This window comes from Myotis myotis, unplaced genomic scaffold, assembly GCF_014108235.1.
Source record: "Myotis myotis isolate mMyoMyo1 unplaced genomic scaffold, mMyoMyo1.p scaffold_m19_p_11, whole genome shotgun sequence".
NCBI classification, from domain to species: domain Eukaryota; kingdom Metazoa; phylum Chordata; class Mammalia; order Chiroptera; family Vespertilionidae; genus Myotis; species Myotis myotis.
The window spans coordinates 50,680,676-50,703,588 of record NW_023416315.1 but is presented as its reverse complement, the minus strand read 5'-3'; the positions used below and the strand labels follow the sequence as shown (position 1 = coordinate 50,703,588).

The following is a 22,913-nucleotide window of genomic DNA, read 5'->3' as shown; positions in this document are numbered from 1 at the left end:
GAAGTCAAACAATCCAATTAAAAAATGGGCAAAGGACCTAAATATACACTTCTCCAAAGTGGACATACAAATGGCAACAGGCATGTGAAAATATGCTCAAAGTCACTGATCATCAGAGAGATGCAAATTATAACGACAATGAGGTATCATCTCACACCTGTCAGAGTGGCTATCATCAATAAATCAACAACTGAAAAGTGCTGGGGAGGATGTGACAAAAAGCAACCCTAGCACACTGCTGGTGGGAATGCAGACTGGGTGCAGCCACTATGGGAAACAGTATGAAGTTTCCTCAAAAAACTAAAAATGGAACTGCCATTTGACCCAGGGATCCCACTTCTAGGAATATATCCAAAGAATTCCAAAACACCAATCAGAAAGAATATGTGCACTTCTATGTTCATAGCAGCACAATTTATAGTAGCTAAGATCAGAAAAGAGCCCAAGTGCCCATCAGTAGGTGAGCTGATAAAAAAGATGTGGTATATTTACACCATAGAATACTATGCAGCTGCAAAAAAATCACAGGGAAGCAGGGTAGGGTGGTGGGTGGTGAGATTAACCAGGGAACTTATATGTATACTAGAGGCCTGGTGCACAAAAATTCATACACTTGGGGGGGGGGGAGGTCCCTGAGCCCGACCTGCAACCTCTCACAGTCCAGGACCCCTCGGGGGATGTCCACCTGCTGGATTAGGCTCACTCCCAAGGGCTCCCAGACTGCCAGCTTAGGCACGATTCCCCCAGGGAGCAGGCCTAAGCCACAGTAAGACATCCTTAGCACTGCTGAGGAGGCGGGAGAGGTTCCCGCCACTGCCCCTGCGCTCGCAGTAGTCAGCCTGGCTTGTGGCTGAGCAGAGCTCCCCCTGTGGGAGTGCACTGACTACCAGGAGGCAGCTCCTGTATTGAGCATCTGCTCCCTGGTGGTCAGTGCCTGTCCCAGTGACCAGTCGTCCCTGGTCTTTCTGCCATTAGGGTCAATTGCATATTGCCCTTTTATTATATAGGATTATTATATAGGATATACATAGCCCATGGACACAGACAATAGTTGAAGGCTTGAGGGGGTCAAAGGGGAAAAAAAGGGGGATGTCTGTAATACACTAAAAATTATTTTTAAAAAATTCACATACATGGTGCTCTACTGAAGTTAGATATTTAGAATGTTAAGAACGTTCACAGCATTAAACAATATTATTCCCATTCTGTGGAAACTGGCTTATGAGGTACCAGGACATGGAACCTGTAGCCTCTTCCTTAGTCATTCCCACCACTGAGCCACTGGAGAAGAGACAGATAATTTCCCAAACCTTTCAGCAAGCAGACTGGTTTTGGTAAGAGGTAATTGGTTCCAAAAGATTAGTAGTTCTGCATGTGATCATTTTTAAATATCCTATCTGGCATCATCATGATTCATTTTTACCCAACAATATTTCTTGCTTTGCTTCATCCAGAGTCTAAGTCTTTGCTACATATTCTTGCACAAAGTGATAAATGAAACTCTTGGTCTCCATGTCTGGATGGATTTGATTCTGCTGTTTGAAGTAGTTTGAGGGCATTCTTTCCCCAGAGTTTAGGGATGTAAACTCTGTTCATCTTTTTTATTAACCAGTGGATAATCAGCCTATCAGACTGGCATAATGCAATCTCTATTTTTTTTACAATCTGAAGCAATATAAATAGTTTATGCTAATTACCCCCTTTCCATCTTCTGGGAGAACAGAGAACATTCTGATTGCAAATTTTGCACTTAGTTATTAACATTCTGGTTTCTAGATATGCACTGGACCATTTTAGAATGCTGAATGAGAATGTTAAAACTGTTACTACTGTTCTGGCTGGTATGACTCAGTGGTTGGAGCATTGGCACATGCACCAAAGGGTCTCAGGTTCACTTCCCCACCAAGGCCATGTACCTTGGTTGCGGATTCAATCCTGGGCCCCAGTCAGGGCTTGAGTGGAAGACAACCTACTGATGTGTCTCTCTCACATTGATGTTTCTCTCTCTTTCCACCCCCTCCCATCCACTCTCTCTAAAAATGAACGGAAAAAATATCCTTGGGTGAGAATGAAACAACACACACACACACAAACAAGCAAAAAAACCCAAAACAAAACAAAAAACCCAAAACTGTTACTGCAGTGACATTGATTACCTAAAGCTTATTTCTTGCCATTTAGTAAGTTTGCTTCAGATAATACATGTGTATAAAATAATTACCTCATCATCCTCAGGTTGACCTTAAAATTATAAGCAAATGTACTACATATTCATGAACACCACAGTCAACTGAGTGCAATCTAAGATAGAATACCTGTCCAATAATAATTTCCTCTTCATGAAATCATTTTCTTTCTTTATATGTATGCTTTAAAAACACAATTTTGGGGGTCAGTTTTATAGGCATCTAAAATTTCTAATAGAAATGGATGATAAAAGAGAATTAAAATTTAATCAGTCTATTTGAATTCAGATAGTCCCATTTTTTTTTAATTATCTTTTAAAAAATATATATTTTATTGATTTTTTACAGAGAGGAAGGGAGAGGGATAGAGAGTTAGAAACATTGATGAGAGAGAAACATCGGTCAGCTGCCTCCTGCACACCCCCTACTGGGGATGTGCCCGCAACCAGGTACATGCCCTTGACCGGAATCAAACCTGGGATCCTTCAGTCCGCAGGCCGATGCTCTATCCACTGAGCCAAACCTGTTAGGGCCAGATAGTCCCATTTCTAAAGTGCATCAAAATAACTTGATCCAGCTTTCCAGACTGGGAATTACATACATTCACATATATGTAGAGAGGGGAAGGTACATAGTATCTCAAGGAAAGAAGCTGGTACCATCTGATTTTTACTCTTTGCATCTTTTAGTGTGCCACCTGCTGTTCTGAATCAGCACTTTTACCATGGAATGCTAAATTCAACTACTTGGAAAACAGGCGTCCATGGAAACAGAAAGACATCTTATCTTCTACCTCCAACTATTAAGACAGGAAAAAGATGGACAGTGAATACTATAGGATTCTATCTTCTCTGATGTAAATGGAACTTTCTGAGATTCCTCACACACACACAAATGTCTTTCTATGTATATATTCTCTCCTCATGATCACTTAAATACCACTGAAAATATATTAATTTGATATGCAAACCCTCACGATAAACAGTAACATCATTCTAGCTCTTCAGTCGTGGCTCAAACTATAAGTCAATCACACCTTTAAAATGTAGATACTATTAACACTGTGGATAATCATAATTACAGATGTAGGTATTTTAATATGTAATATGTGTCTTGCTAAGGGATACTCAAAATAAGGAGAACTTTTATAATCTACTCAGCATTTTCAGGATGTTTTATTATGTGTATTACTCAAGATATACTTTCCTCCTCCCTCTGCAATTTCTGTATCTTCGCAATGCAGTAACTCAAAATGAAAAGTCCTTTCACACAAGGTCAGCGTTCCTCTGCGGAGGAGCTCCACCCCAGCTATATCTGTAATTCTCTGCATTAATAAGAAATCTTATCTGGCAAGTGAGCCATCCAACTGAGATTCTTGGTAGCACATAATCTTACCCCCTGTCCCAGGGCATATAAAAGCATGCTTTTTCCCCAGCAGGGATGGCTTAGGCTGCCACAGCCTGTGAGGCAGTAAGCTTTTTATATTCTTCACAATATGTCCAGAGTCACTTCAAAGCACTGGCCTCATCTATTTTCTCTTGCTTCACAGCACTATAAAAGAGATTGCTGGTTTCTAAGAAGAAGGGAAAACAGAGATGTGATTTCCTCTTTTGAAGGCAGCTCCAAAATGATCTAGGAAATAGCCTGCTAGTTCACATCAGGCCCAGAAATCTTTTTTTTTTTTCTCCTTGCTTCCTTGTCTGATACTTGGCTCCCATGGATGCATAAATGGATACGAGCTGGAATTTATTTATTTTAAAAACCCACATTATTCAATTTTCTGAAATGAAAAATTAAAGGGGGAAATAGAGAAGGGTTCTCTATAAACAATCATTACAAAAACATGAATGTATTTGGAATAGGAGCATTAAAGCCTTTATAGACTGAAATTAATTATGCCATGGTTACCTGTATATCTGTCTCCTCTATTAGACTGGAGGCTATTTGCGGTCGTGAACTTAGTCACCAAATCACCACATGATGACAGAGAAGAGGTACGATCTAAAAGTAAACTGACTGGAATAAGATCCCTAGAAGCTTTCACAGTATATCCAAGGGGAGGAAGTCTGCCTTTGGAACTCTGAAGTGAACTGTGACTCATTTTGGAGTAACACAGCCCTCAGAGAGGACAAAGCACACGATGTCTATCTCAGGATTAGAGAAGTTGGAGCACATCTCTTTTTTCTCTCCATCAAGGCACAGAGCCAACAGTGGTGAGCTGGATTGTACAACTCACCCCCCTGTTGGATCCCATTACTAAAAACATAGATACTACTCTCACTGGCTCCCTAAAATAGGGAAAGTTTAAACCTCTGCTAGCAAGCACTTCAACATGCAAGTTGTACTCCATTTACTTCAAGTTCCTAATATTAAAAGAATTCTTCTAAAAGGAAAATATATCCAAAAGAAACAATGCTATGGTAAGTCCATGAACTTTAGCCATAAACTGTAACAACCTTGCTTAAGAGATTTTAAAAATATTGTCTAATTCTAAAACAATTATTCCATGAAATTTATTACAAGATCAAAAAATCACAATATATTGTATAAAATATATTTAACATATTTTCTCTTATCCTATATCTTATAAAAATATATTAAATATATAAATGCATTATCTAAAATGTTACAGATCACAAGACTATGATCTGTATACAACAATAGTCAATATATGACTATTAATACCACCCCTATAACAGTTACATTTTCATTAAGGAATTTATATGTTGCAGGCACTGAGGCAAGCGCATTAAGTAATAACTTGCTGGTATATATAGGTTATTATTCTAATATATGAGAAAACTGAAGCTAGAATAACTTAAATAGCTTTCTACTGTGATAGAACTAGAAAGAGTGCCAGGCCTATCTCAAGTACGTAAACATCTAACCTCTAATTATAATGTATTGGAAACTGATACTTTTAATAATAAACGTTCATTATTACAATTGGTAGAGACCACGAAGATGCTAAGCATCTGGACACATGTCACAGAAGAAGTGATATGACATCCAGAATGCTACTAAGAAGATCCCTTCAAAGAATCTATATGCCAGTTAAGGTTTGCCATGATGTCCTTTAGAATTTGCATTGATAATACTGGAAATAAATTTATTCATTGAACAAATATTTATTAAATAAATGAGATAAAAAAGTCAAACCAATACACATTTAAGAAAAAGGACATGAATTTTAGAGAGTAAAGGGGGCAAACAAAATGCCAATCAAATAACCCAGGTAGAAATATAAAGTTCTGAACTAAAATAGTATCAATAAAACTAGAAAGAACAAAGTGGGCATAAGAGATACCTGTAACCAACTTATAAGGGATGGTATAGCAAAATAAGGTTTCTGTTAGGTTTCTGCTAGGTGGATGGATGGCAGTGCCGAAGAACGACATAGAAAATAAAGAATGAGAAAATGAGATTTTGTGAGAAAGATGGTGAATCTTGTTTCAGACAGTGAAATGAAATTCCTCTGGCCTGCCAGTTAGAGGTAGAAATATGACTTCGGAGTTTCAGATGAGAGGTATAAATTAGGGAGTTAATGACACAGACTGTAACTGAAGCCCAGGGAAACAAGATGAAAGGCAGGTATGACAGAAGATAAAAGTGAGGATGGAGACCACTGGAGTTTGATAGGTAAGGAGGGGATGCAGGATAAACAGGGTTACTTCTTCTACAGTCAATACTGATAAACCATGTCTAGTGCTAGTTTATCTTTGATCAAGTCCTACTATTCTTTGCTCTCTTGGGAAACTAAGAAGGTTGAGAGTGTCTGGGTTGTAACCACAGTTCAAACATCATCAAGCATAAATGTGCAGCAGAGACTCACAATTTGAAACTTTGTGAGGACACACTTTAAAGTGAGAGTTTATAAAACAGTATTTTGATTTGATTAAGTGCTAAGAAGTACTTGCCCTTTTATTTTATACTAGAGGTCCAATGCACGAAAATCGTGCACTGGTAGGGTCCCTAGGGCTGCTGGCCGCAGGCCAGGTACTCCCTCCCTTCCCCTGGCCGGCCCTGCCCCCTAGTCGAACACCAGGATGAACTCCTGTCGAGGGAACAATTTGCATACTACACTTTTTTTATGTAGGATTATTATGAGTCATGTCACAAAATGATTACATCATTCTATAGTTACAGCATATGTGAACCAGTGAACATAAGTTTTAAGTAAACTTTATATTTGGGGATAACTTTAGATGTAGTAAAAAGTTGCAAAGATAGTACACAGATAGCACCAGTTTCCACCAATGTCAACAGCTTAAATAACTATGGTATACTTGTTAGAGCTAAGACAGACAGTGGAGCCACAGCAATCAGACAAGAAAAAGAAATAAAAGGCACCCAAATTGGAGAGGAAGAAGTAAAACTATCATCATTTGCAGATGATATACTACATGTGAAGAGCCCCAAGAAATTCCACAAAAAAAACCCATTAGAACTTACAAATGAATTCAGTAAAGCAGCAGGATACAAAATTAACAGTCAGAAATTGATTGCATTTTTATATACTAACTAGAGGTGCAGTGCACGGGACTCGTGCACTGGTGGGGGCGTGACCTGCAGGGATCAACCAGCTGTGGGAGCACCGCTCATCCCAGTCAGTCGAGCGGCTGCTCCTACTGCAGAGAGCAGCGCTCCCACTGTGGGAGCGCACTGACCACCAATGGCAGCTCCTGAGTTGAGCATCTGACCCCTGGTGGTCAGTGCGCAACATAGCAACTGGTAGACCAGTCGTTCAGGTCATTCTGCTGTTCAGTCGTTGGGCTTTTATTATATAGGATAAGGAACTTTCAGAAAAAGAAACTAAGAAAACAATCTCGGGAGGGGGGAAGGGGGAGAAATGGGAGACATCTGTAATACTATCAACTATATATACACTGAGTGGCCAGATTATTATGACCATCCAGATTATTATGACCACCATATCAGTACTTCACTGACACTTCCAAAAATACTGAATACTGAAAACTTCCTAAGCAAATACTCTCAAGGTTTTATTATTATTATTATTTGCATAACTAATTCACTTCATTGTACTGAGTGGCCAGATTATTATGACCACCTGAAATTTGTAGGCAAATTAGCCATACACTGCATCATATGGGATATGGAAGTCGAAGGCCTGTTCGAACACCTTTGCTGTCTGCAGTTACCAAGATAAAACGTCTCCAATTCGCACAGGAACATAAGGATTGGACAGTCAGGCATTGAAAAAAAGTCATGTGGTCCGATGAATCACATTTCCAGTTGCATCATGCAGATGGCAGAGTGAGAATTTGGCGGAAACAGCATGAAAGCATGCACCCCACATGCATGAGTACAACCCTTCACCTGGTGGGGACAGTGTTATGGTTTGGGACATGTTTTCCTGGCATGATTTGGGCCCTTTAATTCGAGTGGAACAACGTCTGAATAGCACAACATACCTAAGTATTGTTGCTGAGCAGGTTCATCCTATCATGTTGATGGCATATCCCAATAGAGATGGCTTCTTCCAACAAGACAATGCGCCATGCCATGGTGCTTGCATTGTGCAGGAGTGGTTTCAAGAACATGAGGGAGACTTTACCTTGCTTAGGTGGCCCCCACAATTACCACATCTCAATTGAATTGAGCATTTGTGGGATGAAGTTAAAAGAGCCATCAAGCAGCTGGTTCCATGGAACTGGACAGTGCTATTCACCAGGCATGGTGTCAGATTCCTCGCATCACCTTTCAATATCTTGTGGAGTCAATGCCAAGAAGAATCGCCGCGGTATTGAAGGCAAAAGGTAGCCCAATGAAGTACCGATGGGGTGGTCATAATAATCTGGCCACTCACGTTCAAATATATCCCACATTCAAAGGCTGTAAAATCACGTTGTTTAACCATATCTTTAGAAAAAAATCACTTCTGTCATGGTAAACAACCTGCTTCCCTATTTATAATGGTCTGACCTTCTAGCAACTTCAGCGCGAAATTATAGCTAATTTGCCTACAAACTTCAGGTGGTCATAATAATCTGGCTACTCAGTGTGTGTGTGTGTATTTTTTTAAAGAATCTCATTTATAGTTGCATCAAAAAGAATAAAATACCTAAACAAATGGTCAGGTATTTTGTAGAATGACCTTCAATTAGGTTTCCTAACTTTTTATGATTAAATTGGAATTATGGGTGTAGGGAAGAACTCCACAAGTGCCCTTTCCACCCTATCTATCCTATCTAATAATAGCCAAACATGGTAATTAACCGTACCTCCAACACACTTCCCATTGGCTAATCAGGGTGATATGCAAATTAACTGACAACCAAGATGGCGGCCGGCAGCCAGGCAGCTGAAGCAAACAGGAGGCTTGCTTGCTCCAGTGATGGAGGAAGCCAAGGTTCCCCGCTTGCCGCTGCTGGCCTTTGAGCTGCACTCTAAGAAATAATGTTGCAAGTATAGAAGCTAAAACAAACCCCAGAAACCTGCTTTCAGCCAGCTGGGCCTCAGAGCTGGAGTTGCAACAGTGTTTCAATTAGAGAAGCCAAACAAACCTAGATACCTGCTTTCAGCAGCCGAGGTCTCAGAGTTGGAGCCGAGCCTCAGAGCTAAAGCCGGCTCTCAGCTCCAGTGACAGCCATAGAAGGTAAATAAATCTCAGAATAAAAAAAAAAAAAAGAAAAAAAGGAGAGGTTGGGAGCTTCAGCCACCCGCCAGCCTGAAAATGGCCCTCAGCCCCTCACCCAGACTGGCCAGGCACCCCAGTGGGGACCCCCATCCTCAAGGGGGAGCGACCAGCTGCAAACAGCCATCATCCCCTCATCCAGGCTGGCCAGGCACCCAAGAGGGACCCCCACCCTGATCTGGGACACCCTTCAGGGCAAACCAGCCGGCCCCCACCTGTGCACCAGGCCTCTATCCTATATAGTAACAGGGTAATATGCAAACTGACCCTAACAGCAGAAGGGCTGGGAATGACTGGTCACTATGACACACACTGACCACCAGGGGGCAGATGCTCAATGCAGGAGCTGCCCTCTGGTGGTCAGGGCGCACTCACATAGGAGGAGCTCTGCTCAGCTACAAGCCAGGCTGATGGTTGCCAGAACAGCGGTGGTGGTGGGAGCCTCTCCTGCCTCCTCAGCAGCGCTAAGGATGTCCAACTGCAGTTTAGGCCTGCTCCCTCCTGGCAAGTGGACATCCCCCGAGGGCTGCCGGGCTACCAGAGGGATGTCTGATTGCCATCTTAGGCCCAATCCCCCCAGGGAGCGGGCCTAAGCCAGCAGGTGGTCATCCCCCGAGGGGTCCCAGACTGTGAGAGGGCACAGGCCAGGCTGAGGGGGCGCCCCCCCCTCCAGAGTGCAGAAATTTTGTGCACCGGGCCTCTAGTATATATACAAAAGCCTAAGCAACCCATCAAGCAGCCATCTGACCAGTAGTATGACGCACAATGACCACCAGGGGGCAGATGCTTAACACAGGAGCTGCCAAACTGCAGTGACTTGGCAGCTGCAGTTCTCGGGTGATGCATCCGGAACCAGAGAGAAGGGAGCCCGATTCTGGGTGTGTCACCCGAGGACTGCCTTCTTACAACCTGGGAACTCCTCAGGGGATGTTGGAGAGCCAGTTTCAGCCCGATCCCCGCAGGCCAGCTTGCGGGACCCCATGGGTGCACGAATCTGTGCACTGGGCCTCTAGAATCTATATAGAGGGGTATGTTATCAACATGAATTATCACTAATGATGTTCATTCTCATTACTTGATGTGAGTGGTATCTACTGGGTTTCTCTACTGTAAAGTATTTTTCCCTTTCTAGAACACGTTTCCACACACAATAGAAGTATTACATTTTGCTTCAGATGAGACTGGAACCTTGCTGTAGATATCAGCTCATCAGAGCAAGCTGTAAAGAAACCAGTGTACTGTCAGTTGGGCACTAAACTTATCAAGGTGATCACTTTGTAAGTTATATAAATGTCTAAACACTATGTTGTACACCTGAAATTAATATGTCAACTGTAATGGAAATATTTTTTGATTTTTTTTAAAGACACCAGAGCACCTTGGAAGATACCTCTTAGGGCACAATCATGGCTCCTCCTGCAACCTTTTGAATCAAATCTTATACTAATGAGTAATTAGTCCAATCAAAGTCAGACATAAATTTAATTTTTAAGTGAGGTGCAACAGATATTTACAGAGGCATAAATCAAAGCCATTACAAAATTATAATGTAGTTAAGCCCAATATTAATAATTAGTGGATATAAATAAATATTCTAAAACTCATAGTATTTATAGATATGTAAATGTACTGTATCTGAGAAATACCATGTATGAATCAAATAGAAAAACTAATATTCCTTACCAAAATGCTAACAGTCAATAGCTGAGAACTCCAATTCAGATATAAATACACAGAACCTATCTAATATATATAAATCACAATTCAGTATTTTCTCAGGCCATTAAAAGAATAGAAGAGGACAAAGGAGGATAATGGTGGTGGAAAGAGACTTAACTTTGGGTGGTGAGCACACGATGTAGTGTGCAGATGATGCATCACAGAATTTTACACTTGAAACCTGTATGGTTTTATTAACCAATGTCACCCCAATAAATTCAATAAAAAGTGTTAATCTCATTTAAAAACATTCAAAAAAGAATAGAAAAAGAATTAAATGTTACATATAGTCTTTTTTAGTATTTAATTTGTCGTTAATACTTTGTATGTATATAAATAAAATTCAGGCATTTGTTCTTATTCAGAGTACTAATTTAGCATCCTGCATCACTTAATTAAACATTGCTTGAAAAAATAAACATGGAATAAAAGGGCTAAATTGTATTGAAGTTTTAGTAAATAAAACTAGAATGAGTTTAAAAATTATAAAACATATTTTGAAAACAATGGCAACTTTTCTGTTCAAATTTTGTCTACTATGAAGTCTGTGTTTAAAATATCAGAAATACAAGTGTCTAATCCTATTGCCATATAATACTATGAAATACCCTAAAGACATTATTATTTTTAACCTGTCTTATAACCTAGATTTATTTCTGCTTTATCCTAAACAATGTACACCTTACATTTTTAAAAACTTGGAGAAATAACTTTTAATTTTCCCCCTGAACCCCAGGGTTTAGATCTTGGGTGTGTATCACAGCTTAGAAAACATATGTGCTTCTTGAAGAGCCAGTTGTCAGTCATATCAGATGGCATCCTGAGAGTGTATCGCTCACAACTCAGTTATAGATAAACAGCATGAGGTACATGGAAGCAAAGAATTACAAAGTCAGACGTGTCAAACTTTCTGCAGAAGAATAAAAATTGGGGGTGAGCAGGTTTAAAATAAATAAATAATATAATTTAGGGAAATCTTTCTTTTTAATCAATGTGTGCTAGAGAATAAACGCCTTTAGGATGAGGGCAGATCCTAATCCAAATTGTATAAAGTTCTACCATGTTACACTGCATTAAATACTACTTAATTCAACTGACTTGTATTATAATTAACATTTAAAAAAATATGCTAATAAGATCAGATATTACTATAAAATATAGACACTTTGACCACAAATTCATATTTAAAACGTCAGTGGAAAAGCATAAGTGCATGGTAATCTGATCGGATTTATTATGTGGATAAGGGTAAAGGATATTTGGAAATAGTTTAAAAAGCCCTCATGATGATCTCAGCTGAGGGTGGAGGATGTGTGGAGAGGAACCTGGTATTTTTTCCCTTTCTACTCTTCCTAACCGTGCTTTTCTCCTGCTACTACATGAAATGAATTGCAACCTTGTACTTCCAGGTTAAATGTTAACTCGGGTGGAAGCTCAAGATGCTCTATTTGGTCAGATTTAATACAACCACCTCTTTCAGTCTGATTGAGAGCTATCTGGGAAGGTTTTCACTATGAGTGTACAGCCTTCAGTTTATCTAACTATGCTTTTTAAAGCAGCAAAGTAACCACACTGCTCATTCTCCACCTTTAAACCCTTCAGACACCTGCTGCTGGCTCACTGCAGTGCTATCCATCCTCTGTACACAACGTACTCCCTGAACATGCCTCCCTGTGGCCATCTAACTGCTATTCCTTTATTCCATCTCAGCTTCTCTCAAAAGCCTTTCCCCAACTGTATCTCACTCTCCTCTCCTGCATGTTCCCATGGCACTAACACGGACCCCACATGCCCAGAGCTCCTCTTATATGCCAAGTGCTGCTGTTCAGTCACAAACCAGACAGACCTGACACCAGCTTCAAGGTCCGTATCATTTAGCTGGGAAGAAAGGCTTAAAGAATAAATCAGAAATAATTAACAAAATCACTAGAAGAGTCCAGAGTGCCTTAAAGGGAACAAAGGGGGGCACAGAACTGTAGAATAGAACTTAACCTAGGGGGATGGTGAAGGAAAGTCCTCCTTAATTGCGTCAAGTACACTGCCATCATGGTGTAGGCCAAGACAAGGAAAAATACAAAAAATATTCATGGCCCTGGCTGGGTAGCAGCTCAGTTGGTTAGAGTGTCATCCCAACATGCCAAGTTTGAGGGTTCGATACCCAGCCAGGACACATACAAGAGTCAACCAATAAAAGTATACTAGTAAATAAGTGGACCAATAAATTTCTCTCTCTCTCCCTCCTTCCCCTTCTCTCTCTCCTTCTCATTCCTTCCCCTCCATTCCCCTCTCCCTCCTTCCCAAATCAATTTTAAAAATTCAAAAATCCTAAGCATGAGGACAACATATGCAAAAACACGTCATAGTGGGGGAGAGGGAGAAAGAAAGAATATGTAATATTTTAGCAACAAAGAAAAAGAGTTGTACAAGATGAGGCTGGAGAACACCTTGACCCAGAGCATGCCAGAGGTCCATGGAAGCCAAGAGGCACACTGCTCATTTCCCCCAGAAAGAACTTGATGTTGGGCTGTGAGCAAGACAGTGGGCTATGAGCAGGACAGTGGGTTGGTTGTGAGCAGGGCAGTTGGCTAAGACTTTTAGGACACTGCACGACATGCCACCAAGGCCAAGCTCCTCCAGGGCAGCCTCCAGTCCCTGGCTAAGCATAGTGGAGCTGGCCCCTTCTCTACAGTGCAGGAGTCCTCTTGGAGGTCCTCCTGCTTCAGTCCTCCCACCGGATTGGCCAAGACTTTGTCAGATTTGTTTAGCAGATCATATACATCTGATTACAGTCTTCGCCAGTTTGAGGCGCTCTCTGGAGTTTGGTCTTATTCAGTGTGAGATATGCTTATTTGTTTTGAGAGTCTTTGAGTGAACGCTGTACTATGGATACTATCAATTAGACACAACAAATGAGACTCACATAATTGCATACCCAGCTTTCAACAACTTTGTAGCTCTGGGGAAATTGAAACAGTTGTGAAGATTTTTTCCCTAAGAAATTCAAAAGATCAGCTATGTCTGGATGAAGCAGATAACTCTCAATGGGCTGTGTTCAGTTTTCATTAAACAAATATTTAATTATAACAATTTATTGCTGGAAACAGCACAATACATTTGGTATAGTTTAAGCTACAACGGAGATGAGAATGTTGGCTCAATTACTTCTGTTGAGTTCCCACAGTGAACAACTTGCCATTTAAGATAGTTAACAAGCCTTTTCTCCAAAGGAAGAAAAGGATCCACTGCCTCAAATTAGTATATATATATTTGATAAACTTTTGCAAGGGAGTAAGTTTCCATTAGGGATGCCTCTCCAACACCTACCCTGTCTTGCCCACGTGTATCAGCCAGGTAGTCTGATTACGTGAACATGGATGGATCCCACTCCTTGCTCCAGCCTGAGACAACCAGGATATTCATCCTCCTTTGCCAAAACCAAGAGTGACCTAATGGATATGTCTGCCTCTTAATCCCCCTGGATGTGAAGGGGTAAACTGCTGCTAGTGGCAGCTACTGGAGACACTCAAGGAAATCAGACTAAAGACAAAGCCTGCACAGCGAAGCCAAGATCTTCAAAGAAGCAGACCTGAGCTGTGTCTGAAGGCTTCCCTTTCCTACCTGATCACTGAAGCCAGGGTGAAATGCATCTCCTGTTACTCATACTCTCAAAAGTATTCTGCCCTGGCTGGTGTGGCTAAGTGACTGAGCATGGTTCCATTTACCAGCAGGTTGCTGGTTCAATTCCCGGTAAAGGCATATGCCTGAATTTCAGGAACAACCCGCAGTGAGGGACACGCTGAAGGCAGCAGATCAATGTTTCACTCTCACATCAATGTTTCTCTCTGCCTCTCCCTTCCTCTCTCTGTAAAAATCAATAAAGTATCCTTTAAAATAATAGTAAAGTTATTTCTTTTTAAAAAATATATTTTTATTGATTTCAGAGAGGAAAGCAAAGGGAGAGCGAGATAGAACCATCAACGATGAGAGAGAATTATTGATTGGCTGCCTCCTGCACCCCTCACTGGGGATCGATCGAGCCCGCAACGGGGCATGTGCCCTGACCGGGAATCAAACCATGACCTACTGGCTCATAGGTCAATGCTCAACCACTGAGGCAAGCCAGCTGGGCTAAAGTTACTTCTTTTTTTAAAAAGTGTTCTAACACCCAAGGGTGCTTTCCTCGTTTTCTTAGTTTAAAATTACACATTTGATCGTGCATCTCAGTTTACCTGACAAAAAAAATGACAGTCAATTGTTACTGAATGCATGAGGCTCAGTTTCTTGATCCTCACTAAACATAGACTTAAAAATTTTTTGCATACCATTTCAACAAGTACCAAAAAATATTGTAAAATATAATAAAATATAAACGTGTATTAGCTAATTAGTGGGATTAACACTTGCTGCTAGGTAAAAGTCATGATTGAATACTTAAATATCCACAAATAAAAAGCAGCGGACTCTTTTCTGATTAAAAAAAGTTGCTATTCAATTTGTTTATGTGAGAGTTTGCAATGATGACCTGTGGGCCAAATCTATGCTACATTTGTTTGCTTTGCTGACAAATATTTAAACACACATAACATATATAAACAAAGAAAACATATAGCTCTGTATGGCAACAAGCAACCAGAGGTGAAAAGCAGCTTCTCACTTCAGGCTAAAAATGAGCAGCCAATTTTTTGTTGCTTTTCTTTTAGTTTATCTTTATTATTGAAAATATTACAGATATCCCTTTTTTCCCCCCAGTGATCCCCTCCACCCCACATCCCCTGCCCGCTCCTCCTCCTGCCTTTACCACACTATTGTCTGTCCATGGGTTATGCATATATGCATATAAGTTCTTTGGTTAATCTCTTCCCCTCTTCGCGCCCCTCCTCCCCCCGCCACACACACATTCCCTGAGATTCATCAGTCTGCTCCATGCTTCCCTGTCTCTGGATCTATTTTATTCATCAGTTTATTTTGTTTACTAGATTCCACATATAAGTGAGATCATGTGATACGTAACTTGCTCTGACTAGCTTATTTCACTTAGCATAATGCTCTCCAGGTCCCTCCATACTGTCTCAAAGGGTAATATATCCTTCTTTTTTACAGCCACATAGTATTCCATGGTGTAAATGTACCACAGCTTTTTTATCCACTCATCTGCTGGTGGGCACTTTGGCTATTTCCAGATCTTAGCTAGTGTAAATTGCACTGCTATGAACATAGGGGTGCATATATTCTTTCTGATTGGTGTTTTGGGGTTCTTTGGATATATTCCTAGAAGTGGGATCACTGGGTCAAATGGCAGTTCCATATTTAATTTTCTGAGGAAACTCCATACTGTTTTCAATCGTGGCTACTACACCAGTCTGCATTCCCACCAGCAGTGTGCTGGGATTTCCTCTTCTCCACATCCTCTCCAGCACTTGTTGTTGATTTATTGATGATAGCCCTTCTGACAGGTGTGAGGTGATACCTCATTTCAGCAGCAAGTTTTGATTACTTTGTACAAGGTCCCCTTCACCCATTCTGAGACCTCACCACTATGAGGTGATTGATTATGTAACCTCTGATGTAAGAGTACAGATTTATTCCATATACTGAAAAAACCTGACAGAGAATTCAAAATCCGGCACCAAAGTAAATAATGATTTCTTATTTTAGAAAGCAAATAAGGTTTTAGATGAGTGAAAACTTTCAATAGAATCTTTCACATCCTTTTACCACCAAATAGGCATATCATACCTGGAGGTCTTTTTCTTCTATCTTCTTCTGCAGCACTTGAAGGCACTTGGTGAAGTCAGTATGGTCCTGGTCAGGAGTTGAAATGAGCTCACATCCCTATGTGTTAACAGAAGACAAAAAGTGAATAAGTAACGATGTCAACCTTATGAACACCATCAAGACTATAAAAGTAACGATAAGGTATAACAGAGACATTCTATTATGTCTGTATTACATCCCGATCATTAGAATCATTGCCCTGTTATCTTCTTTATTTCACATAACAGGACATCTCAGAATAGCAAAATAAAGGTCTGATTGTGAAAATCATTTTACCAAGGAAAGGTACAGATTAGATTACATTAATGGTCTTTAAAATTCACTGCAGCAATGAAAGATGAATATAAGAACTCTGTTACAAGACTTATAAAATATATTCACAGGGAAATAAACTTGTTAAAACTATTGCTAAGAAACTTAAAATTCTTTGAGTAGACCTCCTACATTTACTTACATGAATGGAAAAAGTAATATTAATATAATGATATTACATTTTAAGTAAAATCAAGTGAGATGTCCTATAAAACTCGTTTTCTGCACCCACTTTCCTATGTAAAAAGCAGCATGAAGAGATTTGCCCGTGTGAATATGTTTCCTGGGTTATCTTCTGGACATAATGAAGTGAAGTTATAAGTTCTTTGCCTCTTGTCCAACAGATACCTCACCTAGTAAAAACCACTGAAATCTTTTCATAAATATAAAGCCACAAGAGTGACAGCTTGTTGACATCATTGAATGTAGATGACTAAAGGAAAGATATTTTTGAAATGACACATTTTCCTCCAATGTCTTATAGGGGGAAAGGTCTGTAAAACCAGAGGGAAATGGGACTTCAGACTTCTTGATTCAGGAATAAAACAATTTGAGGCCTCTGAAAAACAGTTGAGTAAGGGAAAGTTAAATAGATCTACTATATGACGGTACCATTCAAACAGTTTTCAAGGATACAAAATACCTATACTATCTCTTAAATTATTCTAAGAGCCATTCTCAGTCGATTTAAAGGTTCTTCTTTAACTTCAAGGTTTCTTTAAATGTGGCAAGCTCAACCTATGCTTTTTTCATTTATGACTGCCCTACCATGTGGTGACCAATGAAAAAATTACTTTCTCATCATTTAGAAACGTATTAGGCTTTAGAAGATGTATATGCCATCTTTAAAAGATCATCGACATGTACTTTCCTGACCCTAAAAGAACACTGAGCCTGGCTGGTTTGGCTCAATGGTTGAGTGTCGACCTATGAACCAGGAGGTCCTGTTTTAATTCCCGGTCAGGGCACACACCTAAGTTGTAGGCTTGATGCCCAGTGTGGGGCGTACAGGAGGCAGCTAATCAATAATTCTCCCTCATCATTTATGTTTCTCTCTCTCTCTCTCCCTCTCCTTTCCTCTCTGAAATCAATAAAGGTATATATTTTTTAAAATAACACTAAAATTACTAAGCAAGGGCATAAACAACTGGACTGGTCTCAGGCTAACACTCGTATAAAAGAAGATATAAGGCGACACCAAAGCATACAGGAATATGATCAGGGCTGAGGGCACTGGATTGTCACCAAAGCAAAAATCGCTTTTCTGCAAGTTCCCTGAGGACAAGAATTATGTTTCACTCATTATTGTTTAACTGCCTGGCACCAGTTTGCTACATAGTACATAGTCAATAAATGTTTAAATATTCTTGAGGGAAAAAAATGTATGCTAGCAAAGGGACAGGAGAATGTGGCATCTTATTGCTAAATATAGCGTATGCCACAATGGAAAAGTTTTTTTAAATGCTGACAATAGAAACCATTACTACAGTAAAAGGAAACAAAATTAAAAAAGCAAATAGAAATAGCAAAATAAGAGATGATTAATAGATGGTTGTCTACCTTAAAGTTATCTTCACAGAATCAACAATATTCACAAGAAAACTTATAGCTAAAGAGAACCCAAAAAAATAATCTTTCTAATGCCATTATAACATTATGGAGACTAAGAAAATAAAAACAAAATAAGAGATTTAAACTGACTTGTTAACCATTGGACAACAAAGTAAGCAGCAGTATTGATGTCACATTTATAAATCCTTTTTTTTTTAATCCTATGAAATGGGAACAAATTCCTAGAAATCTAATAGAAAAAGGTCATATAACATCTCTAGAGTTGGTTCTGCAGGAATGGTATTATAAATAAAACTGCTTGAAATATACGAGCAAGGCTTCAATAACATCTTACTTTATTTCAAAAGTTTTTAGTCTCCTCAGGTTTAGAGAATGTGTGTTAAGATGGACACACAGAAAAGTTTAAGTCAGGACACAGAGAAGATTACCAGTACTGAATAGTTAGTTAGATTATAAACCAAGAACCTCTAGAAACTCTACTTGGGGTATTTATCAGCCATCCACAGCTTCTTGGAATTTCATGAGTTTAAATGATTCTAATCTTATCACAGGTTGACAAGGAATTCATCAGAAGCAGAAACAGCTTCTAGCCTGACCGGGTGAGCTTCCAACACCTAGAAAGGAGGCCTATGAAATAAAGTGCCACAATAGACCTTTAGCTAAATATGATGTTCTCACTGTTTTCTGGGTCTTATGATAACATATTAAGATCTAATAGAAAAGAAATATAAAGCTAAATTGATAAACTATCAAAACCCTGCAGAGAAGGAAAAATGTAGAAATGGTTGCTAATAGATATTAAGCAATGCTCAACTATTATACATTAACTAGAGGCCCGGTGCATGAATTCATACATAGGTGGGGTCCCTCGGGATAGCCTGTTTGATTGGTAGTGTGGGCATTTGAAATATCTATTGACCTTGGGGCTAAGCAACATTCTCTAAAATCTACAATACACTGCAATGAGAGAAACCTATTGAGAAAACTATTGATTGATTACATCAGCTTATCCTCAGTAAAGTGTAACTAAAGAACAAAAACTTGCAGTGTTGATATCATATGATAGAAAATATGTAATAAAATTGATGTAATTTGCAATGATCAAGAAAACATCATGAGTTCATATTAAGATGATAGCTGCACTAAGGTCCAGGAGAACCAGTTTAAAAGCAAATATTAAAGGTACAGAAAGATTTAGAAAGTTACAAATAAGGAAAATTAATCCTACTGTCAACATAATAATTCATCAAACCTGAGGAGACTAAAAACTAAAAAGAAGCAAACTGGCCGCTTTGGGAGCAAATTAACCAAAGAAGTGGAACAAATTACACACACACACATCCATGGGCAAAACCTCATGTCTGGCAAATCCTTTGCTGCTCCTTTGGGAACACAGGCTCTTTAGTCAGGACTAGACTCAATGCCCCTGAGCACAGGGAAACTGACTTATGAAAGTCAGTTGCTAGGACAGTGCGGGTACATTATCAAGCAGTCAGTAGAAGTTTGATGGATAGAGAAATAATGGATGGGTTAAAACCACTTCTTTCCTCATAAGACTAATGGTATGTTTCACTAAAATATAAATCTAGATAAACTAAATAGTGAATCCAACAAAGAAAAAGCAATATTGATGTTATTATTTTTTCAGGTATTACACTTCCATTACCATGAGTTAATTATGTAACACATTTGTTTTAGGGCACCATTGATACAGATTCTTAAAATGGTGACAGATATTAGTTCTTCATATGCAATTTAGTAGTTTAAAATAGAACAATACGTTAATGTTAGCAAAGTTACCATCCAGGCAGGGAAAGTGAAACACAAATGTACACATGCAGCAGTATAAAGTGTTACACAAATAATTCAGAACATTCTGAATAAGTTGTAATGTATTTAATAGATAGACAAATGACAAGGAAACAAGCTGTTATCAGGAATTTGGTAAAAATTTAGCAATCAATGGTTTTCAGAACATGCCCTGGAAAGATATTAGCTCAGCTCAATTTCCAATACTGCTGACATCTATAGCTATAGAAAACACAAACATACCTAATCGTAATATGTGACCCTAATCAAGATAAGGTCACAAATTAGTTCAAAGGGATGGTTTTGCCCAGTGTGGTTTATTTACACACTAGAGGCCTGGTGCATGAAATCTGTGCATGGGACGGGAGGTGTCCCTCAGCCTGGACTGCACCCTCTCACAATCCGGGACATCCCTCTCACAATCTGGGACAGCTGACTCCTAACTGTTCGCCTGCCTGCCTGATGCCCCTAACTGTTCGCCTGCCTGCTTGATCGCTCCTAACCACTCTTCCTGCCTTCCTGGTGCCCCTAACTGTTCGCCTGCCTGCCTAATTGCCCCTAACTGTTCGCCTGCCTGCTTGATCGCTCCTAACCACTCTTCCTGCCTGCCTGGTGCCCCTAACTGTTTGCCTGCCTGCCTGATTGCCCCTAACTGCTCGCCTACCTGCCTGATCGCTCCAACCACTCTGCCTGCCTGCCTGATCACCCCTAACTGCTCTCCAGCCTGCCTAATTGCCCCTAACCGCCTCTGTCTTGGCCCCCGCCACTACAGCTTCGTCTGAAGGACATCTGGAATGACGTCCAGAAGGTTGTTTGGCTGTCTGGTCTAATTAGCATGTTACGCTTTTATTATTATAGATTTTAAAAGAAAATAGTTTCAAGCAATAAGGGTTATGATAAATGCTAAAATTAAATAATTTTACTACTAGATGAACTAAACAACTTAATTATATAAATTATTAATAGTCTACCTTATGAATAAGGAAATATTAGACTGACCAAATAATTTATTATAGGAATTTATTAAATCAACCTTATGGTTATTAACATATTAATCAAAGTTTCAGCTTTAAGCACATCCCACTGTGTCTCTGTTCACTACTGCGTACCCAGTGGCAAGGAGTAAGCATTCAGTAATGAACAGAGTCATTTACAAAGTCTTGAGATACACAGATCAGGGATCAGCAATGTTTTTCTGTAAAAGGTCAAACAGTAATTCTTTTACTTATTTATTTTTTAAAATATATTTTTATTGATTCAGAGAGGAAGAAGAGGGAGAGAGAGAGAGAAACATCAATGATGAGAGAGAATCATTGATTGGCTGCCTCCTGCACGTCCCCTGTTGGGGAATCGAGCCCACAACCTGGGCATGTGGCCTTGATTGGAATCAAACCCAGAACCCTTCAGTTTGCAGGCTGACACACTATCCACACTCAAACCAGCTAGGGTGCAAGCACTAATTCTTTTAGGCTGTGCAGTCCATAGGGCTTCTTGCTCAACTTTGCCTTTATGGCATGAAATCATCTTCAGACAATAAATGAAGGAAATGTTTGTATCCCAATAAAACAAGTTTGAAGTTCACATAATTTTCATGTGTTAGGAAATAATTTATTTTGATATTTTCCCCCAACCATTCAATATTGTAAAAACCAGTTTTCACTTTGCCAGCTGTACAAAAACAGACAGCAGCCCGACGTGTCCTGGGGGCTATAGTTTATCAAGTAATCCCTGTTCCAAGTCCACAATTAGTTTTGTGATTATAACAACTAAACCCTATATGTGTGTGAGCAATTTAATGTGAGGGAACAGGTTCAGACCTTTAAAAAATCTCTCTGAATCTGCTTTTCCTCATCTGTAATGCAACTATTATGCAAAATAAAACTGCTGTTCTGTTTCCTCAGGATTATCTACAGAAAGTGGTGGGCCCAGCGATGAACTAGGAGCAAATGTTCACCCCACACTTCAGAAGAATCTCTAGAAACATCAGATGTCACAGTCAGACCAAGTCACACCAAAGCTTACTAGAATTAACAAAATATTAATATTCTCTGAGAACTTTGTGTGGATGCTTACAAAACTATTTTGACGTTTACTGACAAAAATATTTGCCCAAACTATTATTGACAACTAAAATAAATTACAAGGTAATGAGTGTTCATAATCAACCAATTCCAAAAGACCAATGCAAAAACCATTAGACTGTCATTCATGATCACTTAATTAACTGTTTGTCAATAATTTAACTAACATAGGTTAATGAGTTTTTACATTGAACATGCATAAAACTTATCAGTTTATACTATACTGTCTCTTCTAATATTCCTTAATGGAAAAGAAAACATATCTTTTGAAAAAAATGATGATAACATATCAATTGTTATTCCACGCACTATTTTCAGAGAGAGATTTTTCCTCATTAAAATAAGAGGCAAGGAGTTAAATCTGGTGAAAGCATTCCCAAATTAGCTATTACCTTATTCATTCTAGGTTAAGTCACTCTGCCCATCCATTTACCCAGGCCAAGGCAGGACTTTTGTGCAAATTATCCTGCAAAGATTTTTATGGGGCTCTGAACCTTCTACTGTAACTTTATGGACTAAATTTATAAGGTTAAGAATTAAAAAGTTATTTCCTCTTAGGTACCATGCACACCAATTTTAAAATTTATTTGGAGTGACTTACGTATAGCCTCTTATCTAGCATAATATAATGTATATAGTTATAAAATATCAAATAAAGTAGGATTCTCCCCAGAAAATACAATCTAATTCTCTGAAAAAGCAGGTAATGTTAAAAGTATCTAATCTTCAAATTAGAATCTTAAAATTATGATCTCTTGATAATTAACTATCTTCCTCACTAAATTAATAACATTAATAATC

At 39.2% G+C, this 22,913-nt stretch overlaps 1 protein-coding gene across 7 annotated transcripts in view; it reads right to left on the bottom strand.

The window, feature by feature from the left end:
- TPK1 (thiamin pyrophosphokinase 1) overlaps positions 1-22,913 on the bottom strand; it is a 292,735-nt gene that overhangs the window by 129,543 nt on the left and 140,279 nt on the right. For all 7 annotated transcript variants that reach the window (XM_036328434.1, XM_036328436.1, XM_036328440.1 and 4 more), the window contains one exon: positions 16,300-16,395. In XM_036328434.1, coding sequence (XP_036184327.1) covers positions 16,300-16,395 — 96 coding nt within the window. The remainder of the gene's footprint in view (positions 1-16,299; positions 16,396-22,913) is intronic.